The following is a 27,911-nucleotide window of genomic DNA, read 5'->3' as shown; positions in this document are numbered from 1 at the left end:
TTGAAAATACCCTCCCTAACTATCCTTTATAAAATGACACATCTCACCTTGGCTCTCTCTATTCTGATATCCCCCCTTTTTTGTATTCATTGCTTTTATAACCACATGATATAAAACTATACACATACACCGTTGCTGTTTGTTTGTTTGTTTGTTTGTTTGTTTGTTTGTTTTTGATCTTTCTCCCAGGAGAATGTAGGTTTCAAGAGGGAAGAGATTTTGTTTTGCTCTTTGAGTTATCTTTAGAATGATCTCTGATGCATAGTAAGTACTCAACGAAAAAAAAATGGAATGAATGAATGGATGTCTTCTTGTGCATATGTGCAAAATTTTTCTGAGTCATTGGCTAAATACTTCACTCACCCAAATATTTTTTTTAAACTTTTCTTCTGAAATAATTTTAGACTTCAGAAAAATTACAAAATAATGCAGGATATTCCTATGTACTTCTCACCCAGTTTCTCCTAAGGGTATCGTTTTATGTGACAACAGTAAAATTATCACAATCAAGAAATTAAAACTGGTACAATATTATTAACTGAGCTATAGACGTTATTCAGATTTCACCAGTTTTTCAATTAATGTACTTTATTTTGATTCCCCTCCCCATACATACATATTTTCATTGAACAATTCCAATAAAAGCAAATAATTTTTATTTATACTTTTTCTTAGTAGGGATGAAGGATAGAAATATCAGAAGGATTAAAATTCTACTCATTTTTTAAAAAATAGAAAATTATAAGCCTCTAAGATGTGAAAATGACTTTTCTTTCTCTACTTGGTGTGGGCAGGAGTAAAAGCATTTGATTGTTTGAAAAAAAATCGTGTTACTATGAGCATCTGTCAGAATTGTGCTGTTTGGTTCACTAGACATCATTAGGTCCAACCAACCTTACCATGGTATCTTGCATTGAATTGATAAAGACACCTGTTCTTTTGTTCGTGAAGAAAAGACTAATTACATGTAATTGAGTACAAAAACAAATGGGTTTGTCAGCGGCAACAGATAAGAATCTCTGCAAATGTAATGATAACAAAAGATACAAAACTGTGTTGGAACACTGGCACACAAAAAGACAATTGCAGTTTGGAGAGTATTAATAGGAATATTTTACATAAAATTAGAAAGGTAATTATTCTGCTCTACTAGTTGCTGTAGGAGAAGATGCATTTGAAGAGGTCAAACATGCTGGGGTGAAAACAATTAAGATATTATAACCAAATGCATTGTTCTCTTTCCCTCTGCACAAAATATATGAGCAGCCATTTGAGTATGGAGTGAGCTGCCTGATAAATTAGTAGAATGGTCAAACTGGAGATATGCAAGCAGATGCTGTACTGGCACTTGTGGGGGGTTTTACAAGAAAACCCCATTGGTATGGGAAGGTGGGAGAAGGTGGTGGTGATTGGATAGTTTTAGGGCTCAGTGACTTCTAAGGTCTCCTTCAGTCCTGACATTCTTTTATTTTTCAATTTTATTAAGCTTTAAAATTTTAATTCCAGTATAGTTAACATACAATGTTATATTAGTTTCAGGTGTACAACATAGTGATTCAACACTTCCATATATTACTTGGTGCTCATCACAAGCATGCTTGTAATTCCCCATCACCTATTTCACGCATCCTGTATCCACCCCCACCCAACCATCAGTTTGTTTTCTAGAGTTAAGAGTCACTTTCTTGGTTTCTCTCTCTCTCTTTTCCATCGTTGTTCATTTGTTTTATTTCTTAAATTCCATATATGAGTGAAATCATATGGCATTTGTCTTTCTCTGACTGATTTTGTAACATTCTACTTTCTAGTTCCATCCATGTTGTTACAAATGGCAAGATTTCATTCTTTTTTATCTCTGAATAATATCCTATTGTATGTATATACCGCATCTTCTTTATTTATTCAGGTAGTTAGTTGAGTTCATTCTGCCAGCCTTTGGGTTATTTTACACTGATGTGTTACCTAGTTGTTTCCATGGGGTCAGGTGAGCCTAAGTCCTTCTACTCCACCATCTCCCCCAGAAGCCCCAGTCCTGATATTCTTTTAAAACATATTTTGAATAGGTAAGATAAGTATATAATACAAAATCTTAAGGACACAAAAGTGTATACAGTTGAGCAAATCAGTCCCTGACAGCCAGGAACTTGCTTGGCCCTCTATCAGGCCATGGTGTGCTTCTGTTGAATATACACAATTTCACAGAATAGGAAATCAGACAAGTCCACTGTGATCATGGTGGATTAAGACAAAAATAAGACCAACCACTCTGTAATCATGTCTGAACACAGACAAAAAGAATAATGTTGTCCAAACTACAAAATGATCAACTATTTCTCTATCCTGGTTTATATGAGTGGCTGCTTGCTAATTCACTAAACACAGCTTTAGCTTTGCTCTGTTCATGTCTTTTGGTAATATTTATTAACATACCTAATCATAGAATGACACCCACTTTCTTAGAGTAGTCCAGTTGAGAGTAAATCTACATTTCTTTGAGCCCTCCCTAAAATTGCCTAACAGAAGACCAAATGCTCTAGGTCCTTTCTTACACCCTCTTACTAAGACATCCCAGGTCTAGCAACATGTGCATTTTTATTCTTTGCTGTGAGTCATTAACCACGGGTGTGTTTCTTTGTCTGGGATACATTGCCATAGTCAAAAGCAATTTTCTGTTCTTCTCTTATCTGCCACGTGGTCACATTTCTTGGTATTCTTCTAGGTACAGTCTATTCATTTATCAACATATACAACGCTATGTGTTTGTATTTATATTTTCTCTCTTTATCATCTATCTACCTAACACTTGTTAAGCACCTTTTTAAATTTAAAACTGTTATATCTACAAGATTTTTCCATATTAGTACATATTTAGGAGGAACAATTTATTTAATCTCACTCTCTATCAAAGACCATTTCAGTTCTTTCTTATATTTTGTTAATGCAAACAACACTATAAAGAATATCTTGGTACATAAGTAATTTTGCATATGTACAAGTGTACTTATGGGATGGATATTGTACTTTTGCATAAGTAATTTTGCATATGTACAAGTGTACTTATGGGATGGGATAGAAACATAATTCCTGGGTCAAGGATATATAAATGCTTTTTTTTAGTTTTGAAAGATATCTATTTGCTCTCCATCATACAAATTTACATTGAGAGTGTTTGTTTCCTTATGTTGTAATCGACATAATGTGTTATCAAACTTGTAGTTCTTTGTTACCTAAAAACAAACTTCATTTGTCTTATTATGAGTTAGGTTGAGCACTTGTTCATATATTTTAAGAACCATCTTCACTTTTTTTCTGATAAAATGTCTGCTTATATCTGTTTCTATGAAATGTCTTTTCATTTGTAGAACATCTATTTATATTTTAAAATATCAGCTCTTTGTTACATGAGTTGTAAATTTTTTACTTATTTTGTTGCTTGTCTCTGAATTTTTTTGGCTGTGCTTCATTTTATAAATATGCTTTTATGCCCTCAGCTTTTCTTTCTTATTTAAAAAGGCTTTATTGTTAGAGAGGGAGGGAGCCAAACCATAAGAGACTCTTAAAAACTAAGAATAAACTGAGGGTTGATGGGGGGTGGGAGGGAGGGGAAAATGGGTGATGGGCATTGAGGAGGGCACATGTTGGGATGAGCACTGGGTGTTGTATGGAAAACAATTTGACAATAAATTTCATATTAAAAAAATAAATAAAGTATCAGACAAGCTAATGACAAGTTAAAAAGATAAATAAAATAAAAAGGTTTTATTCATTCCAAGATTGTTTTCTTAATGATCTGCCATGTTTTGATTTAATAAATTGTTTGACTTTTGTGCTTAGTATTTAATGAACACAGAATCCATTTCTTGAGATATTTTGATTCTAGACATCTAATATTTCATGTTCCTAACTACTGTTTATAAATACAAACAGTGTATTCAGATTTTATGAATAAATTAAATTCTTCATGAGTTCAGCATAAAGAAACACATTTCAGGGTCTTTTCCGGTTCCATACAAATTTTAGAATTGTTTGTTCTAGCTCTGTGAATGGTCTGTATCTGAGTTTCAGAAATCCAATTGGAAACTTAAAAATGTAGTCATCCAGTTATGTTTTCTATACAATACCAAACATATGATGTTTTGATACCACCAGCCACAAGTCTGTAGACACAGCCAAAGCCAACAGAAGCTCTGTATTGCTAAACTATCAACAGAAACATGATCCACATGGTTAGTTGGGAAAAACTATCAAGGACATAAGGGATGCTGTGAAGAATTATAAAGATGTTTTTCTCCCCAAACAGGGGCCTTCCTGGACAGGCAGTTCATCTCCTTCACTTACTCAAGCATACACATTATCATTCTCATGGGAGAGTAAGGGTTATGCTATATCCAACTATAGGGATATTATTTTCTTCTACTATCATGTATACTTTAAGAATATGTCATCAGTTTGTATGTGTGAAATCACACCTACAAGTTGGATGAAAAGAAAACCAACGTATGTTTTCTCCTGCTGATTTTCTTTAAGCAAGATTATTTACATAATCTGAAGCAACATTGTGGTACATGTGATGTTGTTACTCTTGCAGTGGCATATTTTTTCATTATCAAAATTAATATTTATCTTTAGCTTATGAATGCAGTTACTTCACTTGATTTTTTTAATAAAGAAAAAATGCCTTTTGATTTTAATAGCTAGAAGGAGAGTAATGAACATTTGTTAGAAATTTGGTTTTGTTGACTATGTTTTAATTTTAAACACTATGCCTCCAGATGATATTTATGGAGAGCATGAACAAGAAACAATTTCCTTGAATAGTTTACCCACTCACATAAAAGCATAGGGGGATAAGCTTTCTAAACTTTTTGTAACCTTGACCTCTCTCCTTATTAGTCTTGTATTTATTTTTCATCCTAAGACTTCTGTACTCATGTGTTCCTCTAGTCAGTAAAGGAAAACATGAGCCATTTGAAATTATCCTTCTTGCTAGTTGCTCTGTAACTGTTTGTGGGCATATTTATAAGCAGTATGCATAGTGGTTAAGAGTCTTCTAGGAGCAGAGCGCCTGGGTGGCTCAGTCTGTTAGGCGTCAGACTTTGGCTTAGGTCATGATCTCGTGGTTCGTGAGTTCAAGCCCTGCGTTGGGCTCTGTGCTGACAGCTCAGAGCCTGGAGCCTGCTTCAGATTCTGTGTCTCCCTCTCTCTCTGCCCCTCTCCTGCTAGTACTCTGTCTCTTTATCTCTCTCTCTCTCAAAAAAAAATTTAAAAAAAGGAATCTTAACAGGAGTTACTTAACCAAGTGTATTCCTAGAAAGAAGGGAGGGCCAATGTTGTCTTTAATATATTCTTGGCTCCGTAAGGTGACCAGTGTGTTGACCTTGAGCAAATCACATAAAATTTCTCAGATTTATACAATCTCTGATTGCACAAAATGAGAGGAACAGACAATCTCTCAGATTTTAGTAGCCTTTCCATTAATTCTCGCATAGAAGGGAATATATGCTCAAAAAAACTGACTGGCAGCTTCCATTTCTTTAAATACCATTTCTTCTGAAAGGTATGCTGCCAGCAGGAAATCTTCACTTTACAGATCCCTATGTGATATTCTCAAGGTGTGTGTAAAGATGTGGGGAGTCACATGCATAAATGATAGAGCCAGAATTTGAATCCAGGCTATCTGACTTGAGATTCTGTACCTTTGGTGTAGTTATTTAACCTCTTCACATCCAATTCTCTCATTTGTTAAGTGGGAATGATAGTAGAATTTACATCATAGGGCTGTTGTGCAGACGAAATGGGGCAATTCATGAAAAGTGCTTAAAGTTACTGTGCCTAAAACACAGTAATTCTCAATTAACATTGTTGATTGTTGTTACTATAATAATAATAATTATTATTATTATAGTAACAACAATCATTATTATTATTATTATTATTATTATTATTAATCTTTGTCAGCATGGATGAAAGAGTGTTTGTTTGCAAGGATCTCATAGATCACAGCCATTTCAACTGAAGTAGAATCCTTAATGGTGGCATCTATTGTTACACATGAAAGAGTGTAAAGGTGCTAGCTGGGGGTATTGAAGAGTGCTCTAAGTCAGTGGTTCATAAAATGTGTAGTCCCCAGCATCAGCATCATCTGGGAACATTCTTGAGCCTTAAGCTAGACATACTGAATTAGAACCCTGTGCTGTGGCTCAGCAGTCTGCATTTACAAGCCCTCTAGAGGATTCTGATACACTGCAGTAGGTATGACTGGTAACTCTCCTCTGCCCCCAGGGTTTGGAGTGTTCACATTTTCTGATTAAGGCAGTCTCTGTCTTGGGACTGCCATACCTACTTCTACTGGTACCTAATTCCTAATATAATAGGGAAAGCATAGGTCTGTAGGCATACTGCAAACCATGATGAGATTCAGACTTTGTAGTGTCTCAAACATGTACAGAATCGGTTATATGTTTTTTTTAAATTTTCTGGTAGCCACATTAAAAAATTATTTTAATTCCAGTGTATTTAACATGTGATAGATGAATGGATAAAGATGTAGTGTACATATATATATGCACATCTATCAATATATATATGTTTGCTGTATATATTTATTGAGAATACTGCCTGTGTGTATGTGTATATATATGTATACATATGTACATATACATACATATGTGTACATATATATACACACAGAGAGAGAGAGAGAATGGAATGTTACATTTGATTTATTATCTGGAGAGAATCAGAGCTCAATTCTAAACAGATGTGTGATCAAGCATAGGTTTGGGGGAATTACAAAAATGATATATAGGTAAGCCTGTGTCTTGGTCATTTTACACATGCTGATTACATTTATTTGGACTGACTTCACCAGTCTTATCCAGTGGCTTATCTAGTAAGCCACTCTTACCCTTTAGTGCCCTTCTCAACTTTTATCTCCTTTATGTGAAGCCTTCTCTAACTTTCCTGACAATTGCCACCTTTATACAACACCCCTCACTAACTCACTTCACCCTACTGTGTTTGAAGCTTGTATATACCTTCACAGCTGCACAAGTCACATTTGACTGGCCATTCCTTATCTGTATTTGTGTTTCCCCTCGTAGAGTGTGATGTCCTTATTTGCCCTTCTGCCGAGCACAGCAGTGGACCGTTTCCAAGATCCCAAACCGGAGGGCTATGCAGATAGGTTTCATTTAGTTGGCATGCTTCACGGGGGAAAAAAATGAGTGTATTCAAACAATGGATGCACCTCCTTTCCCCCACATTTTCCTCCTACCTGCCTAAGCCCTGAAGAGTTTTGAGTTTGGGATACCTCTTACTCAATGTTGTGAAATCAAAATGACTGAATACAACTTCAAAGGAAGAGTATAAACCACTTAAGTATCACTAATTGGACTGTGAGTCAGATAACCTGTTTCCAGTGCAAGTCCTGTCCCCACTTAGCTGAGTGTTCTTGTTTAAGCCTTTTGTTCCTTGGTTATCTACTCTTATCCAAAATTAGGTGTTTAGAAAAGATTATCTCCAATATCCCTGAAAGATCTGAAACTTTGAAAGCCTATAAAATTGGCAACGACTTTTGTTTTTCTCTTTGAAAACTTGAAATTTCCCCTTTTAAACACATTATAAAAAAGGCAAAGTTGTAAGAGTGGATAGTACAATAATTTTTGTGATGAGTTTGAAAACTGTAGTGAATTCACTCTGCCTTCAAAATATATACAGAATCTGACCACTTTGCAATACCCCTATTGCCACTACCTAGACCAAGCTGCTCTTATCTTTGGACTTTTACAGTAGCCTCCTGACTGATTTTGTTACTTACGGCTTTCCTCTTTTGTCTATTAGCCACACAGCAACCAAAGTGACCCAGTTAAAACATAGGTTGGCTAGGTCACTTCTCTGTTCAGTCTCTTTCATCACACACCATTAAGGGTAAAAGCCAAGTTCATTTTATGACCAGTATGATTTTACTTAATCCTGCCCATTAGTCTTCTTGTTCCTCAAACATGGCAACTATGCTTTTTCTCAAGGCCTCCCAGCATTCCATGTCTTCCTAACATGTTCTTCCTCCGAATACCTAAATAGCCCTCTTCTTCATCTTCTTCATTCCCTTCCTCAAAAATGATGCTTTTTCATGTGGAGGCCTTTTTTGGTTAGTCGATAAATTTCAATCCCTGTCTTTAACACTTCATTCTGCCTTGGCGACTTGATATTTTCTTCCTCCAGAACACTTGTCACTGTCTAATATACTTACGTGTTTTATTATGTCCCTCTTCCACTAAAATGTTCCCCGTGTATACCACAGAGTTTCCTCATTCATACTTGCTTATGTTATTTTTTTCCACTAATTACATCATCCTCTAAAAACAAGATCAATTGCCTTTTGTCTCTGAATTTTTTTTTCCAATTTCTTTAACTGGAAGTCCTGCTTTTTCCTCTCTATACCCTGTACATCTCTTAAGAAATTCATGCAGTTTGGGGCGCCTGGGTGGCTTAGTCAGTTAAGTGTCAACCTCTTGGGGGCGCCTGGGTGGCGCAGTCGGTTAAGCGTCCGACTTCAGCCAGGTCACGATCTCGCGGTCCGTGAGTTCGAGCCCCGCGTCGGGCTCTGGGCTGATGGCTCAGAGCCTGGAGCCTGTTTCCGATTCTGTGTCTCCCTCTCTCTCTGCCCCTCCCCCGTTCATGCTCTGTCTCTCTCTGTCCCAAAAATAAATAAACGTTGAAAAAAAAAATTAAAAAAAAAAAGTGTCAACCTCTTGGTCTCAGCTCAGGTCATGATCTTGCGGTTCATGAGTTTGAATTCCGCATTGGGCTCTGCTGATGGTGTGGAGCCTGCTTGGGATTCTGTCTCTCCTTCTCTCTGCCCCTCCTTGACTTGTTTGCTTGCTGTCTCTGTGTGTGTGTGTGTGTGTGTGTCTCTCTCTAAAAATAAATAAATAACCTTAAAAAAAGAAATTTATGCAGTTTCATCTGTATATATTTATTATGTATGTGACTTATTTACTTCTTTTAGGTTGTAAGTTTCTTGAGGTCCTTGACTATGTCTGATTTATCACTGTGTTGGCATGTAATAAGGCCTTAATAATGGCTAATGCCTTACCAAAGGATATGGATAGGTTAATTTATAGTAATAATAGTATAATCAGACTACCATTTAAATTTGAAAGGCTTATTAGTTAGAATAAAAGCTCCACAGGGGCAGGGAGGTGTGCCTGAATTTTACACTGTTGTATCTCCAGCACCTAGAACAGTGCCTGGCACATATTAGGTTCTCAATATTCCTTGAATAAATGAATGAAAGTGAATTCTCAGAACAATGCCATTAAAAATGAATATGACTTTGTTGAACAACATTCAGCATGAAGGATTAATGCAAATTGGATCACGTTTGCCTTTTGTTTTGAGAATGACAGACAATTTAAGAGACTTCAAAAGTGGATAAGAAAGTTATTTTCCATTAAGAAAATAGGAACAAAATTGAGTATGGTTAGTCCAGAAAAGTGAACTCTATAGCAATAATAGTAAAAGAAGTCACTTCTGCACAGTTTTAAATATATCCTTAAAGCAATATGTGAATATATATTCATGGTGATAATTACAGAGGCATCATTTCTGAAAGTATGTAAATGGTACATTTACATACTAGAGAGAGAGAGAGAGAGAGCCGTTGCTTTTATTATTCAGCCAGGACCAGGAGCTAAATTGAAGCTGATTTTGTAGGGAACAGAAACTATAACACTCAGGTGCTTTAAAAGTAAGAAAAAAAGGGGGTGGATTCCTTAAAGTAGAAAAGGGCATTAGAGTTGTGATAAATTAGAGATTATTAAAATCTTTCTGAAATTACCTGCTTGTGGCTCTGAGATGTGAAGCTGATTTGGTCAAGGTAGACTAAAGAAAATTCAGTTCCATTATATCTGTATCCTGTGTTCATTTCTCAATACAAATTATTGCTTGAGAGATTATATATAGGTTTCCCTACATTCTCACACTTAATGGAGATAGTAATTAATGGCATTGGGATTTCTTATATGTGGCTGGTTTGATTAGGTATCCAATTTATAGCAGTTTATTAAGGAACAAATCATAGCTTTATTCTGATATGAATAGATATTTTCCAGGGCATACTGCCATGAACTATGAAAGAATTATATATTTTCCATGAGGGACTTAGAAAAATAAAATGGTAACCTATGTGCCAAGTATTACTTCTTAATATGAGTTTGGGGCATGTCAGATAATAATGGCTAATGTTTACTGAATAATTTTATAAATTTTATTCATTTAAATCTAAAACAGTTCTATAAAACAGGTACTATAATCATGCCCACGTTGAAGATGAATAAACTGAGGCATAGCAAGTTTAAATAATTAGTCACACACACAGATATTAAATGATAGATTCAGGATTTGAATTCAGTGAGTTTAGTTCCAGAGTTAATGCCTTTACCCACACTTTACACTGAATTTCTTTTTCTTGGTCAATATTTCCTAGCACATAATAAATACTTCCTTAAATCATACCATTGCATTTTCTCACAAAACTTTTTGAAAGTATTAAGAAAGAAGTGTGATTTACTTATAAAATATTGTGGTGGTTTATTTTAAGAGTATAAACATTGAACTTGAGAGGATTTTTCTTCAATATGCTTGATGTATTTAAATTGTAAATTAAAATATTTTTTGGAGGGGCACCTGGGTGGCTCAGTCTGTTGAGCCTACAAATCTTGATTTGAGCTCAGCTCACGATCCAGAGGGTCATGGAATTGAGCCTTGCATTGGGCTCCGCACTGAGCATGGAGTCTGCTTGAGATTTTTTTCTCTCTCTCCCTCTCTCTCCCTCCCACTCTGCCCCTCTCCCCCGTTCAAGCTCTCTCTCTAAAAAAAAAAAAAACTATATATATATATACACACACACGCACACATATATATATATATACACACATATATATATAGATATACATATGTATAGATATAGATATCTAGAATAGATCTAGAATCTAGATCTATAATATTATATATATATATATATATATATATATATATATATATAAAATAGTAAACCATTATACAATAATTTTAAATGTTCTTCGTTTGCTGGCCAGTTTCATGTATCTGACTTGGAAGTTTGAGGTGTGTAGGATGTGTGTATTTGTGTGTGTGCATATATTTCCATGCATTATTCAGTAGCCTAGATAGAGTGGTATTGAGCAGGCATTCCGCCAAGATCTAGTGAGGTTGCACTTAGTACATCTGCTTTCCCTGACACCAAGACAGTGTGGAGCACATTCCCATGTCAAAATATGTCTGTTCAGCATTACTAAGCCCACTCCATAGTATTCTAATTGAATTTTTAAAAATATCCTAAAGAAAGCTTCTCTTTGCTTCCTCTTACTTAGGTATTGGCAGAAGATACCATTTTACTGTTACTTTGGTATATACCAGGGATAGGTTATGATCCTTAAGGAAGCAGTGTGGTGTTGTGAACATCCCATAAAATTTCATAGACAGTTATGGAAATTAACATGCATTTCTCCATTTACCAGCTATCTACCCTTGAGCAATTTGTTTAGCGCTTTGAAACTAGTTTCTTATTTGCAAAATGGGAATTATATGTAAAGACTTAGAGTATGTAACATCAAACTTACCCTACTGGAAGAGACTGCTGGACCCTACTGGAAAGTCTGAAAGAGGAGAAATCTATGTTGCCTAAAGTGTGATCAAGAGTGATTTCAGGGAAAATGTAGGACTGAGCAGAGCCATGAAGAGTTGTATAATAAGCCTTCTTAAAGCCTCATCTGCAATTTCAGCACCTGTCTGGGCCCTAGATCCAGGCTTCTTGTCTTTAAAATTTTTTTTTTTTACCATTTATTCCTTCTTGAGAGAGAGACAGAATGTCAGTGGGGGAGGGGCACAGAGAGAGGGAGACACAGAATCTGAAGCAGGCTCCAGGCTCCGAGCTGTCATCACAGAGCCCAATGTGGGGCTCGAACTCATGGACCACGAGATCATGACCTGAGCCAAAGTTGGATGCTTAACCAACTGAGCCACCCAGGCACCCTGAGTCTTTTTTGTCTTTAGCAGGGTTTGACTGAAGTTGACTCTGGATAGGATTCAACCTCACTGCACTTGGAATTTCCTTCAGAGGGGTAGGAATGAAATGTTCCACATGGTCTCTTCTCTGTCATTTGATTCTGTTGCTGATGTAAGCAGGGAAGTCCTATCATGATGCAAGGGGAGACAGTCTACTTCCCACCACGTCAAAATCCTCTAGAACAATGGCTCCCAAATTTTGAACATTAGAATCACCAAGGTAACTTAAAAAAAAATCTTATGCCCAAGTGAATAAAATCAGAATCTCTGAGGATCCAGTCAGTATTCTTAAATAACACAGATAATTCCAAAGTGCAGTCAAGAGTAAGAGCGGTGATTTCTTCTGGAACATTGCTTCTTATACTTTAGTGAGCAACAGGATCACCTAGAGGGTTTGTTAAACTACTGATTTGGGGGCCTTACCCCCAGAATTTCTGATTCAATAGGTCTGGAAGAAGGGCTGAATGTTTGTATTTCTAACAAGTTCAGGAGACCACACTTTGAGAACCACTGCTCTAGAACAGTGCTTCTTGAATCTGAAATGCATAGTAATCTCTTGGGAAACTCCTGAAAGTGAAAATTGTGATTCAGTAGGTCTTAGTTGGGGCCCAAGAGTCTGCCTTTCCCATAAACTGCAGGAGACGCAGATACTGCCCACAGCACACTTTGGTCTACTGACTGGTAAGGTTAGAGAAGCAACAGTAGCATCTGGGAGCTAGTTAGAACTACCCCAGACCTACCAAATATGAAATTGCTTTTTGGCAATGCTGTACATTGGAATCATATGAAGAATTTAAAAAATATATTGATGTCTGGATTCAATCCTGGAGATTTTTATTTAGTTGATATGGATGTGGCCAAGATTTTGGAATTTAAAAACAAACAAAACTCCCGAAGGTTGTAATATGTAACAAAAAAAAATGAGACAGAGTTATACAATAAGATAATATTTTAAAGTACACTGCAAATCATTGCTGCCCTTTTAGGGAATGTTTCTTGATATTTTATTGTGAAAAAAGCTGGAGATGACCAGTAAATGGCCCCTTCTCGGTCCACAGCAGATATCAGTAAATTCTTTTGCTTTTTTTTTTTTTTGTTTTGTTTTGTTTAGACAGATTTTTACAATAGTCATTGTGGCCTAGCTTCATTTGTCTTCTTCTTCTTCTTCTTCTTCTTCTTCTTCTTCTTTTGAGAGACAGAGTCAGAGAGAGAGCATGCCACCGAGGCAGGGAGAGGGGCAGAGGGAGAGAGGGAAAGACTCTTAAGCAGGCTCCACACTTAGTGTAGAGCCTGATGTGGGGCTTGATCCTCTGACCCTGGGATCATGACCTGAGCAGAAATCAAGACTCAACCAACTGAGCCACCCACACGCTGCTCATATGTCTTCTTAAGACATAGTTCTGGAGTTTCACATATGCCTGCCATGTTCATGCTTTATCTTCATTAAGACCAAGATATTGAGGGAAAACTGTATTCTAGTTACTAAGTTGCAAAGATGATTCCCATACAATTCCTGCTTTCTAGCTGCTCCTAGAAAAGTAGGTAAGGTTGGGGTTGAACCTTTATGTAAAATAAAACTTAATAATGCCAGGTAGCACTGGTACTACCAAGTGATTAGAAAACAAAACAAAACAAAACAAAAAAACAAAATGCTAGATTTAAGAGATAGGAGAGATCCCCAAAAGCCATGGTGCTCAGAGAAAGAGTACCTTAAACTGAACCTTGAAGAATAGGAACAAAATATGTAAGCTAAGATTAGGAGAATTCCCTTTCAGATAAAGAGGCACAGAATTACCGAGTGGAGAAAGTTCCTTCCATGTTGGGCACAAATGAACTGACTAATGGTTTTAGCAAAGAAATTATGTGGAGATATTATAGAACCATATTTTACAGTGCCTTAACTGACAGCTAAGGGAATTTAAACTTTATATTTTAGGACATGGGGATCCAGTGACTATTATTGAGCAATTGCAATAGAATGATAGGTGAAATGTGGTACTTTGGAAAAATTTTGTACCTAGGGATTATAGGAGAAATTAGCTAAAACAAATTTTCAGGTAGAGAATACTGATAAAATCATCCTCTTATTTTTCAAATTCTATTTTTCCTGCTCCGTTTCTAAAAATAAAAATCTTACCACATTTATTTCTATAGATCCACTTAATATTTTTGGAATTCAGCAGAAATATAATTTATATTTATATATTATACCATATCATATACATCATGTAGTATATATTTGAATCATGAGCAGTAAATGCAACCTTTGAATGTCAATGTCAGTATAACTTGAGTGGAATATGAATATTTTTTCTTTGTGGCTTTTTCACTGACTTTCCACTATTTAAATATAATTGCTCATCAGTTTTGTGTGCATAAATTTTCAAAAGTGCTTTCTTGTTTTAGTAATTAATGATAATGAAGTGCAAAGCTTTGGTTGTGCTTATCTAAACCATCTCAAGAAGTTAGCTTTTTGTTGTCTGTGTAATTTTAACTAAAAGGAACTAAAGGTTTAGTACTTTCTGAGTGGGGAATTTCTGCTTGGCTGACAAATTTATTTATTATGGTTCCATTTTTTCTCGCTTTACCACTATTTAGGTTGTGGTTACTAGAAATTTTCTTTTATTTCTTAAGAGAAACAATATTTTATAGCCTTACAGCCACCAGAACATAGTTTCACACCCTCACCCTAGTCTGGCTTTTTAAAAAATATTTATTTATTTTGAGAGACAGAGACAGAGAGAGAGAGGTTAAGAGAGAGAGAGAGAGAGAGAGAGAGAGAGAGAGAGCACTCACACACACAAGCAAGTGGAGGAGGGGAAGAAGGAGAGGGAGAGAGAATCCCAAGCAGGCTTCTTGCTATCAGCGCAGAGCCCAATGTAGGACTCAATCCCACAAATGGTGAGATCATGACCTGAGCCGAAATCAAGAGTTGGACGCTCAACCGACAGCCACCCAGGTGCCCCTACATCCTAGTCCTTTCCTGGCTGATTTTGTGGCCCTGGGAAAACCACATCTTTGAGATTCAGTGCCTTCATGTGTAAAAAGATAGTTGCAGAGTGTACGCGTGGTTTTTTTTATTCTATTTTATAGATTTTTACCACTATGATTGCAGGTGCCATGTCTGTCTTTTACCTCAGTGTATTACAAGTGCCTAGTACAGTGTCTAGAATATATGGGATGAATTAATAAGTAAACCTAAGAGGCCATAGTGTCACTTTTGGCAAAGTAGTGTTTGATGGAAAATTTGTGGAAGATGTAAATCTAAAACCTGCAAAATGTGTGAGATTTCTTGGAGGGTGTTTCTGCCCTATGATCTTCTGGATTGACACCTGTGCTGTTCAGAGTTCTTCATGTGGACCATAAGACAAATCTGATGTATAAGACAAATTGGCCACAGTGGATGAGTGATGACAGGCATTTGCTTTCATTATCGATGGTGACATGCTTCATTTTTCATCTTAAGGGAAAAAAAGAGAGAATCACATTGAATTGACTTGTTAATTATGCAAGTTTTGAACATATCTGAAATAACACAGGAAAGGTCATATGATAATATCAGGTTTAAAAGCCACTGGCAGGATTTCTACAAGAGCTAAGGCAACATTTCTACTAGCTTCTGTCCAAGAAAGGGAGGTACTGCTCATTTTGACTATGCTGAAAATTCACCATGTTTGCTCTTGGCCAAAGCTTAGAAGAAACATTTGAAGTCTCTAACCCCCAAAGTGCTCATCAGTTCCATAGGTCAGTAAATTCATTAGGGAAATAAATCAGGCAGTTGGATTATTTGACCAATTGTTTGTAAAGTAAGACATCAGACTGAAAGCACTGAATCATTCTACCCTAAACTATGTTGACTTTTACATGTATTCATTGTTTTATTTTAAACACATAGCTGTTTTTGCTTACTGGGTCTTAAATATATAAGATGAAACACATTGCTTTTTTTCTGCCATGACATCTTAAGAAACTTAAGTTAAAATATGAGATAATGATGGCCCAAGTGTCCCTTACTCCCCAACCCCATTGTGAAAGCTCTGGACCACATCAATAATGCTACTTTGTACTTTACTTTTATAGTTTAATACATATTTAAAAAATATATTATCTTAACTCATTTTTATAACAAGTCGTTGAAGCATTCAGAGTGGACACTAATGCTCAGTGAGGTTACATTATTTCCAGGCACCAAGGTCACAAAGCTGTTAAATGTTAGAGCTAAGGCTCATGACTGAGAACTGTGTCCTCTGAACTTAAGTTCTGTCCTTACACTAGTTTTGTTTCCTTAAAAGCTAAAGTAGGAACACTCACATATTTCTCTTAATTTATGGAAGAAAAGCTATTTTAGAGAGTTAGATTCAGTGACCACAATTGTTCATGCTTCTACTGTGCAATGTACTTTGGATGGAAAAAAAAGCATATTTCATATTCTTGAAAAATTCCTTATTTGCAGGGAAATTCAGGCAAACAAATAAATATGAAAAAGCAGTGTGATACGTGTTATGTAATGCTGTGGAATTAGGATAAGGGAGCAATTAATTTGCCTGAATGAATACTCCGTTGTACCCTAGTTTATATGACCACGTTTGTGTTGGAGGAGTTAGGAGCCAAGACTGTCTATCTTCTAGTTTGTTGACTATTCTGTAAGGTCATTTTCCTACTGAAAATGAAGGGGGGGGGGAGGAATTGACCTTAATAAATGATAAAAGCCAGAAGTACACATTATTTTCATGACTAATGAAAAACCAATTGAGTATAACCTACAAATATTATCATAAATACCACAATTACAAATGTTATTACAGAGATTATATATAGGGTTATGAAGAAAAATAACCTGGAACCAACTTAATTTTAGGTTAAAATTTTTGTAGGATATATTATTCACACTCTGACAAAGTATCTTTATTGAGAACATTTTGATGAGAGGGAAATGATAATTTTCAAGACAATCTGATATGGAGAGTACACAGGTTATAAACCCAAATATCTCTATTCTCGCTCAGCATCTTCCACTACAAATTTAACTTGGCATTTTAGTGGGTCATAAAATGCATTTTTTGCTTTGCCCATTCTGCACATTCAACCCAGAACTTGAAAACATGACTGTACTCTTTTATACCAGTTCATTATTACAAGCAATAAGGAGTCTGTCCTTAGAAGTTGCTTGGGAAGATACTGGATTTACCTGTTGTAAAGAAGAATTTGTAAGGAGCTTTTTTCTCCCTCCTTCACTTTTTCTTTTCCTCTCTTCCTCTTCTTCTCTTTCTTCTTGCATTTTCATTGCTGTCACAGTGTTTTCTGATGTATTTTGCATTATTGCCACCTTTTTGCCATTGGAAAAATTTGTGTGGATAACACACAGGTAGAAATGAAGTTGACTAAGAACATAGCACTTTGGCAAGGTACTTTTTTTAGTTCCAGTGTAATTTTACAAGATGTCTGATATCTTGATTATAACAGATTTCCCAAACTCCTCATTTCTTCTTCAGTCCTTCTAAAACCTGCATCACCCTTCACACACACTTCAGCCTTACACATCCTATACTTCTGTCCACTGAAACCGTGTGTCATGTAAATCTTCTGGCTTTCCCTTTAGATTCCGTATTTGAATATATTCTATGTGTGATAAATAATATCAATTTTTCTTGCATGCTTAATTCTGGAAATATGACCAAGAAAAGCTATGAATAAGCAAACTTAAAGAGAAACCATTGCTGATTCATTTATTTATTTGGCAAATATTGAAGAGCGGCTTGTGAGACCAGGATGCTACATGCTAGGCAACAAGGATAATAACAATTTCCAGGGCCTTCAAATTGTACCCAGAATAGTAGGAATGTCAGGAAGAATTACAAGTGAAGGTTTATCCCTTAGGGACCACATCTGTTGGCTACATCACTATTTTCCCATCCCAAGCCTAACATATGGCATATACTAAGTGCTCAATAAATATTTATAGAAAGAATACATATTTTTTTGAATCAGAGACATTATAGAGATACTTACAAGACACCATATGAGAGTTCAACTGACTATAGCTATGGAATCTTACCCTAAAGTTTAGGATGGCAATTTTCATTCCCTTCTGTATTCACTTGGTACCCAAAAAAGAAGTTAGGACTTTTTATACACTGAAGTAAAGCCAACTAGTGAGATACTTATTTTAAAAGTGACATTTTGCATGTCAGAATGCCTAGCATGATGCCTGAAAAAAAATTAGATATTCCATGAATATACTCTCTTTAGTTTTTCCTACCTCATGTGTTACTTTTCTTTCATTCTCTCCTGACACTTAAATTTCAACCTGATACTGATTGAAATCTTGTAGGTCCTAAAACTTATACGATTTGAGGCATTCTCTCAGAAAAAAATAAATAAAGCATGATGAAATTAAAATTGGATACAAAAGTGAGTAGGTTGAGAAAATAAATCACAAAGGATTAAATTTTAAAAAACTGAAAGCTATCACAAAGATGATAAAATCTAGGGAAATAATAAAATATTTTAATTAATTACTTGGTGGATGCAAGTCTATTAATTTCTTTTCCATTATTTTGTATGCAGAATCTTTGGACATCTTTTTGTATGGCAAGAATTTCATAATGTATTTCCTGAAAAAAAATATTTCAGTCTTTCCTGTAGCATGATTAATCAAAAATTATCCTTGATTATTTTCTTTTAATTTATAAAAGTCTATTTTAGCTTCATAGCTCATAATTGGTCATTTCATGTACATGTTAAGTATTGTTGTCAAATATGAGAATTTTTTTGTTGTATGATATCAGGGCAATTCAAATCCATTACCTACTTCCCCAAGTAAATAACTTTTGCCAGTCATTTATACATTATTATAATAATGCTACATATTCAACAATCACATAGCCTCAACTGCATGCAATAGCAATGTTTATGTCTCATGTGTCTGAGGTGGTCCACAAGCCAGTTCTGTTGATCTTGTCTTGGTTACATATCTGGGGGTCAGCTATCTGTTGGTTAATCCAGAATTGCCTTGGCTGGATTACTGAGGCCACTTTGTTATGTTCTAAGTATTTTATATCCCCTTCTTGGGATCAGTGGGTTAGTCTGTGCATATTCTTCTCAATGCAGGGACAGAGGAGAAATGAATAAATGGGGGGGGGGGATGAGCTCTTTTTCAGACTCTGCTTGCATTTGCTAACAACCTATTGGAGAAAGCAAGTCACACGACTGAGCCCAGTGTCAAGAGATAGGGCAGAACATCCTTTTAGAGCATTGCAAATTTATATGGAAAAGCATACAAATGTGAGGAAAAGTGAATAATTGAATGTATCAATACAATTCATCTACTAGGGTTTTGTTTTGTTTTACCATTTTCCCTCATTACGTTTTTAAACAACAGCTTTATTGAAGTATATTTGACATACAAAAAAAAACCCTGTACATATTTAATATATACAATTTGTTAAGTTTTGATACATGCACACATTCATGAAACTATCACTATAATCAAAGTAATAAACATACCCATCAGTTCCAAAATTTTCCTCATGCCCCTTTACTTTTTTTTTTCTTTTTTAAAAGAAACACTTAATATGAGATATAGTCTCTTGACATACTTTTAAAGTGCACACTATAATATTGCTAACTATAGGCACCATGCTGTAGAGCAGATCTTTATAACTTATTCATCTTGCATAACTGACATGTTATATCCTTTGAAAAATAGCTACCTGTTCACCCCTCCCTCTAGCTCCTAGCAGCCACCATTCTACTCTGCTCTTAGGAATTTGATTATTTTAGATACATCATGTAAGTAGAATAATGCAGTGGAATGATGCTAGGACTGGCTTGTTTCACTTAGCACGGTGTCCTCCATATTCATTCATGTTATTACATATGACAAAATTTTCTTTTTTTAAATGCTGAAGAATAAATGTTTCCATATATATGTATTCCATATATATATATATCCATATATATATCTATATCTATCTATCTATCTATCTATCTATAGGTATATGGATATATATATGGATATATATATCACATTTTCTTCATCCACTTTTCCATACATGGACATTTAAGTTGTTTCTATATCTTGAATATTGTGAATAATGCTGCAATGAACATGGAAGAGCATATATGTTCTCGAGATCCTGATTTCAACTTTCTCCATATATCCCAGGAGTGGGATTACTACATCATATGGTGGTTCTGCGTTTAATTTTTTGAGGAATCTCCGTACTGTTTCTATATTGGCCACACCATTGTACATTCCACTGGTGGTACACACTTCCAATTTCTCCACATCCTTGTCAACACTGTTTATTTATTTATCTATTTATTTGTTTATTCATGGTCATTTGAGGGGCTCTTGGGTAGGTCAGTCAGTTAAACATCCAACTCTTGATTTCAGCTCAGGTCATGATCTCACAGTTCGTGAGTTCAAGCCCTGCATCAGGCTCTATGCTGGTGGCATGGAGCCTGCTTGGGATTCTCTCTCTCCCTCTATCTGCCTCTCCCCTGCTCATTCTCTCTCTCTCTCTCTCTCTCTCTCTCAAAAATAAATCAATAAACTGAAAAAATGTAAAAGAAATAGTAGTCATTTGAACAGGTATGAGATGGTATTTCATTGTGTTTTGATTTGCATTCCCTGATGATTAGTGATGCTGAACATTTTTCATGTACCTATTGGTCATTTATATATTGTCTTTGGAAATATGTCTGTTCAAGTCTTTTGACCATTTTTAAATTGAGTTATTTGGATTTTTGCTGTTGAGTTGTAGAAGATACTTATATATGTAAGTCATTAACTCTTTATTAGTTATATGTTTTGCAGATATGTTTTTCCCCCCATTTTTCAGGTTACCTTTTAACTCAGTTAATTGCTTCCTTTGCTTTGCAGAAGATTTTTAGTTTGATGTAGTCCCACTTGTCTATTTTTGCTTTTTTTGGCCTATGCTTCTGGTGTTAATATGAAAGAAATCACTGCCAAGACTAATGTCAACATTTTCCCCTATATTCTCTTCTAGGAGTTTTATAGTTTCATGCTTTATGTTTGGACTTTTAATCAATTTTGAGTTATTTTTGTGTGTAATATAAAATATAAGTCCAACTTCATTCTTTTGGATATGGAAGTCTAGTTTCCCCAGCACCATTTTTTGAAGAAACTATCCTTTCCCTTCATTACCTTTTTCATATACTTTTTCCATGTGGTTCAGTAATTGGGTTTGTTATGGATCCCAAGAATACCAACTCTATTATTTCAGTTTTCAAAATATAAGAGTCAGATTTACATAAAGGTTTAGAATGAGATACTCCTTTTGGAAAGGACAAAATTGAGAAGATGTTTGAATATCATATTCGATGCTTGTGCTTTCTTTGGCTTATAATTATAGTCTTCGGCAAATGTTTACTGGGATCTTGAATATAAATAGGATATATGTTACCCTGTTTATTCTCTCTCTCTCTCTCTCTCTCTCTCTCTCTCTCTCTCTGTGTGTGTGTGTGTGTGTGTGTGTGTGTGTCTTTCTCTCTCTTCTGTTTCTGTCTCTTTTTTCTTCCTCTCCCACTCTCTACTCTCTGTATTATACAGGTGTGGTTTAGATGTGATATTTGTTTGGGAAGCTTACATTCTAGTTGTGGTTAGGACAGAAACATAGTTTTTAAGGAAGAAAATTATAAATTGTGGTGAAAACAGTCTAGATTCAGGACTAGGGCAGCTTAGGAGTGAGAGAAAGCACTTGGTATTTGGTGTGTCATGTCAAGCATGGCAGGAGGTTCAGTGTGAAGATATGGGGAGAGCAGCACTCCAAGCAGAGAGAATGAAGTAAGCAGAAACATGGGGTTAAAGAGTAGGAAGAGGAAGATCAAACTACTAGAAGCAGTAAGTAAATATATTAGAGGAAATAATGCCATGTAGCAGAAATGTGTGACTATATATAATTTTGATCTTCAGGCTGAGATGTTTTAAGTTTTTAATTTCTTTTTGATATTAAAAATATGTTGATCTTAAGAAAAAAAAGAAAAAGCACTTTTATTCCAATAAGAAGACCACAAATTCTGGAAATGTGTCTTTTCATGACCCTTATAATCAATAACATTTGATGAATGTAAGATATGTACATATAACTGGGGTAGAAATTGCAGAGACCTACCCTGAAAAGTCTTCCATTTTAGGGATGGAGACAGATGTGTAAACAAATGGCTATAATGCCATGTCTGAAATGCTATTATAAAGATATACTGATGAATTACACAATTATGGAAAAGGAAACAGCCATCTCAAGGGTTTGGGTAAAACTTATGGTGCAGTTGAATAGTAAAGACAGATTTTCAAAAAGAGAGAAGAAAAGGAAAGAAAAGAAAATTTAGCCTACTTAAAGATCAAGGGGGGACTTGGGAAACGGGGAAACTCTATAAAGCTGGTTTTGGTGAATGGAATGCGTGAGTAGCAGGTGATAAACTGGAAATGGCATTTGAAGCCATATTGCAAAGGGTGCTGAGGATCAGAGTAGAAACTTTGGATCCATCCGTAGTCAGTGTAGAGTACCTAGAGGTTGTAAGCAGGAAAATGGCATGAGTAGATTCCAGGGACTGGAACAATGGTGTGGCCCAGTTCCTATGAGTTAGGGCTATAGCTTCGAGGGTGGAGAGGAAGACTGGAGACACGGGAGGAATTCTTGTGAGTAGCAGAGGGCTCCTGTGAGTTACAGCCTGTGCACTACAATGAAGATAAATAATAGATAAGAGTAAGTCATTTGCCACTTTTCAAGATTTTAGGAAGCAGATGCAGACCTTCCCAAAGAGAGTAGTTTTTAGCTTTTACCACTAAAAATTTAATTCCAAAATGTTTACTGATTTTTTTATAGACTTGCTAAATCTCCCAAAGCATACCATTGAAAAGCCATTATCACTTTCTGGTTTGCATAGAACTTTCACAGTTTCTTGCTTTTGTCCCTGCCTGGCTTTAGTAATTTTCACACTGTCCTCAGGTATGAACAGCTTTCTAGTTGCTTTGTTATGACTGTTTCAGTTAGATGGATCAATATTCTTAGCATTTGTCCTGAGAAATCTTTAGGTGAGAAAGATGTTCTGCACAATATTGGTTTTCATTGTTCTTTCTCATAAGAATTTTCACTGAACTTAATATTTTCCAGTAGTTGCATTTATTTACAATGTATAAATACCTTCCTTTAGTTGGTACCTTACATATTCACTCTGCTTCCTTTATCATTTAGGATTACGGTTGGCTCCACATTACACAGACTAAAATAACAAGGCCTTATTTTTCTCCTATAAAAGCCAGACCCTAGGTAATTGCTGGACTGGTGCCATTGCTCCCCAAAGTCCTCGGAGACCCAACTCTTTCCAGGTTGCCTACCACCACTCCCTGGGGGGGGGGTAGTCTTTGTTTTCATGGCCTCAGATGATCCAGCCACCACGCCCCCATCCCAGTCCACACAACAGTAAGGCAGATGGTTGAGAAGAGGGCGAAGGAAACTTATAAGCTATCTTTTTTTTTAAGTTTATTTGTTTTGAGAGAGAGCAAGTGTGAGAGTCAGGGAGGGGCAGAGAGAGAAGGAGGGAGAGAATCCCAAGCAGGCTTCATGCTGTCAGCATGGAGCACAATGCAGAGCTCAATCCCATGAACCACGAGACCATGACCTGAGTAGAAATCAAGAATGAGACGCTCAACCATCTGAACCACCCAGGCGCCCCCCCACAAGCTGTCTTTAAGGAAAGAGTCTTCAACTATGCAGAGACCCTTCTGCCAACATCTCTTTGGCCATTACTGAGTCCACAGCCACACCCAGCTGCATGATATGTATGGAAAGGTAGCTAAGTAGTCTTAGACTTTGTGAAAAGGCAAGAATGGATATTAGGAGAAAATAAACTTAAAAATAAAGAAGGAGGAAACACATGTGAGAGAGCCAGAAAACCTTTGTTCAGGTAGAGTTTCACTTGGGTTACCACATTGAACCTATTTGTCTTCCTAAAATTAGGATAATCATTCTGTCCTAAATGCTCCATAGTGTTCGTGGTTGAGGGTCAAATACAGTGATGAATTTATCAACACTTTGAAGATTAAGAGTTGCACAAAAATGAAGTATTATTTTTTAAAGTATTAAACAATTCTGAATATAAACTCAATAGATACCAGTGAGATGATGTCAGTTTTTACATCATGCCCTAAGGTAACCTTATTTGACAAGCAGAAGACATATATTAATGACAAATAACTCTTATATAGAGAGAACACCTCTCTCTTTATGAAACTATCTTAATTTGATAGTACATTTGATTCTTCTATAAATACTCTGCAGTAACAATTATTATGTTCATTTTACAGATAGGAAAATAAAGCAGAGGTTAAATGAATGGCTCAAAGCCATGTAGCTTCTGAGTGGTTACTTTAGAAACTATGTTGTCTGCAAACCTCACACTTTTTTTGTAATCTGTTGCTGCTCGAATCTTTATGCGTCACACTTCTTGTTTTCCATTTGGCAAAGTTTAGGTATCTAAGATTAGAGTGACAGACATTCGGATGTTTATCCCTACTTTATCTATGTGGTATTCATTCTCACTTATCCCTAGTATGAATCAAATCTTCCCATCTACTGGTCTACACATACATTATCCTCCAGAATCACCTAACCGCCTGTCCCCCCAAAATGTTTTTCTGTTCTTGACTTACTCAAATTCTGCCCTTTCTTTGTGTCAACCTGGGTTCCATATTCCATGTGAAACATTTCCTGAATATTTCAGGCCACACAGATCTTCCATTTTCCTGAACTTCTGTAACATAGAAAATATATATAGAATGCATATATTATATTTAATTATAGAAATAAATTATACACTGTATCAGATTATTCCATATGTCTTAGCTTTCTCTCCCCAAGTAGACTTTAAGGTCTTGTACTTCTTAAGTTATTTCAGTAGCACAAGGACAGTGTGAAGAACAAAAACAGTTCACATTCAAATTGAGCTGGCTAATAATTCTTGAGCATCTTCTAAGATTTAGTCTCAACTGTCATGACAAATGAAGAAACAGGTTTAAAGAGGCAAAGGAACTGGTCCAATGTCAAGCATCTAAGAATTGAAACCTGCTGTAGTAACCTGTGGTCTAAGTCTTGATCCTCTACACCCATCAACTGAACATTTGACTGGAAGTCAAACTGTGTGTGTGTGTGTGTGTGTGTGTGTGTGTGTGTGTGTATGAGTGTGTGTGGTTAGTTAGCTTACCATTCTACATTGAGAAAAGCCCAGAATAATCAGTCATTCCAGGTAGCCCTTGGTTGGATTTACATACATCTTAAATTCAACACTAAGAAGATGACCAGAACTGATGGAAATTTTATCAGTAGAAAAGAGGGATAAAAATTTCCAACTAAACTAGGATGTTAAAGTGAGCTACAGATATATTCTTTTATTCATGAAGCTGTGAGATATTTAGTTCATAGCCATGTTGCATCTGTAGTGCCTAACTATATGATTACTTTCTTCCCTTATGTATTACAAATTATTTCAGGGAAGAGACAATGTTAATGCTTATGCTCATTTTGTAATCAGAACAATAACTAGAGTAGTGCTAGGAAGATGTAATTCATCAAAATATATTGTTGGAAGAAAAACAGATTATCTTCTTGTTTTTCTTTCTGGTATTTGAATACCTTATCCAAGTAGACATATAGATTGTTCAGTGATGGACAACCAAAATATTTAAAGACCACAAACCTGTTCTCATTTCATCACGGGATACTGAATTCAGTTTAACAAGTTAATTTTTAATGGTTTTAGTGGTTTTGTGCATGTACTTATACATGTGTGTGTGTGTTTTCTGAGATATATGTCTATTACAGCTTAAGCTATCAATTAGAGATACATCTGTTTACATATCTACATTTACATGTAAAATAATTGAACTATAAAAAGAAATGCTCTCATTCTACCAATGTAGCTAAGAATGAGTCAGTGATTTTTATGTTTATCTTCTGTATTCAAGACAATGTTCAAGACAACAGGGAAAAATCTGAAAACAAGAAGCGTTGGCATAGGTTTTAAAGGTCATATTTTATTATTACATATGACGGCAATTATGTTTTCCACTATTGAGAATTATTTACTTGTTTGAAAAAATCATATTATACTGTTTGAGTATGTGTTCATTTTGTGAAGCAAAAACGTGGGGCCCTTTGAGACCTTCTAATGTTACCCCTTTATTACAGATGAGTTTATTTGATTTACCTGAGGTCGCATAGGTAATTAAAAGTGGTGCAAAGATAAGAAGCTTGCTCTCCCCACCCTTAGACCTCTTCAGTCTCCCTCTCTCTCCCTACTAATTTCAGTTCATAGGTTTGAATTCTCAAAAGAGTCCTCTTAAGAGGCAGGATGATTTATTCAAAAGGTCACTGATTTTTTCCTCTCTGTCTTCTTTTTTCCTCTTCAGCCCTCTTCAATCTAATTCCCGTGGGCCTGCGTGTGGTGGCCATCCAAGGGGTGAAGGCCAGCCTCTATGTGGCCATGAATGGTGAAGGCTATCTCTATAGCTCAGTAAGTACCTTGGAAAGTGTACGTGTGCATGTGCTTGTGTGCACACATAAACTGGTGTTGACAGGTAGTGGAGTAACCATTCTTTTATGGAAGAAAATTAGAAGTCGAAGTCATTTTATATTTTCTGACCCAATGTCAGGATTTTACTAAGATTTTATAATTTACAATGCAAAGGATCATGCCCTGTTGAGAAAGACCTAGTTACTGTCTATGCAATATAAATTCTCTTTGTCTGGCTTCCACTTCTAGAGGATAATTGATCTTTTGAATTTTACCGTTCTGTTTAATTCAAGGGGTAAGACGTTTTTTCCTTTCTCCTATTACTTCTCCTGTAAGCACAGAGGATGGCTTATGCAGTTAAATTCTTCAGTTTGTCTTCAGAGAGTCTTTTGTGTCCTGTTGTGGAGAAAAACTTTCAGAATAGGTTGTGTTTTGTTTATATTGAATAAATCTTTTCAGTACCTAATATATCAGATTCCTGGCATAACTCATCACTTCAAAGATGATGTGAATTTATGGAATGAGGTCTAGATTAGGGGCTGGACATTTGAGTTTTATTTATATTTCAGTTACTATTTCTCTTCGGACAAGTTACCTCCCCCTCTTTGGCTTAATTTCTGGACCTTTAAAGTGAGGGTGTTGGACACTGGGTTGTTTAACATCTCTTTTATTTCCAAAACTGACAAAATTAGGTAGTATCAGTAGCTACATTATGAGCACTGACACATTGTAAAGTAGTTAACTCTCCTCTAATGCCTGTCTGACTCTCAAGATAATAATTTATGTATTGGGAAAATGTGACTGCACTGAATAGATAGATATAGATATAGATGTAGATATAGATATAGATACAGATATCTATATCTGTTCTCTCATAAGGAAATAGCCTATTTGAAGTTCATGAAGAGATATCCTTGAAAATGGAAGTTCTACTTACTAGATTCTAAATTAAATATTAAATTGTTTTTAAACTTTTTTCCATATTCAGTTGAATGAATCTCTGCTGTACTATGCTTGTTTTTTAGTAATACATCTGCCATTCATATTAAGATTTTTAAAGTTACTGTTTTATTACCGAGCATACTCAGATCTGAATTTGCATTCATATACTAGATGTGTACATACATATTATTTCAACAGTTCTGCTCAATATAATACTTACAGGTAAACACATTTTTGGTTAAAACAAAAATGATCTTTCATTTTTAATGTGACATAATTCTAACAGTTCTTAATGTCCAGTTATTATGAGTTTATATTTTAAATATAAGAATTAAAAGTAGCAA

General features: G+C 35.6%; 1 protein-coding gene across 1 annotated transcript in view; it reads left to right on the top strand.

The window, feature by feature from the left end:
- The window catches only part of FGF12 (fibroblast growth factor 12), a 266,484-nt gene that overhangs the window by 51,266 nt on the left and 187,307 nt on the right, over positions 1-27,911 (top strand). Inside the window, exon 3 of the mRNA XM_047099227.1 lies at positions 26,522-26,625. Coding sequence (XP_046955183.1) covers positions 26,522-26,625 — 104 coding nt within the window. The remainder of the gene's footprint in view (positions 1-26,521; positions 26,626-27,911) is intronic.

The sequence above is a fragment of the Lynx rufus genome, unplaced genomic scaffold, assembly GCF_022079265.1.
Source record: "Lynx rufus isolate CCGP_SWC_20201006 ecotype Redwood Valley unplaced genomic scaffold, mLynRuf1.p SCAF_5, whole genome shotgun sequence".
NCBI classification, from domain to species: Eukaryota; Metazoa; Chordata; class Mammalia; order Carnivora; family Felidae; genus Lynx; species Lynx rufus.
This window is presented reverse-complemented; position numbering and strand designations above follow the sequence as displayed.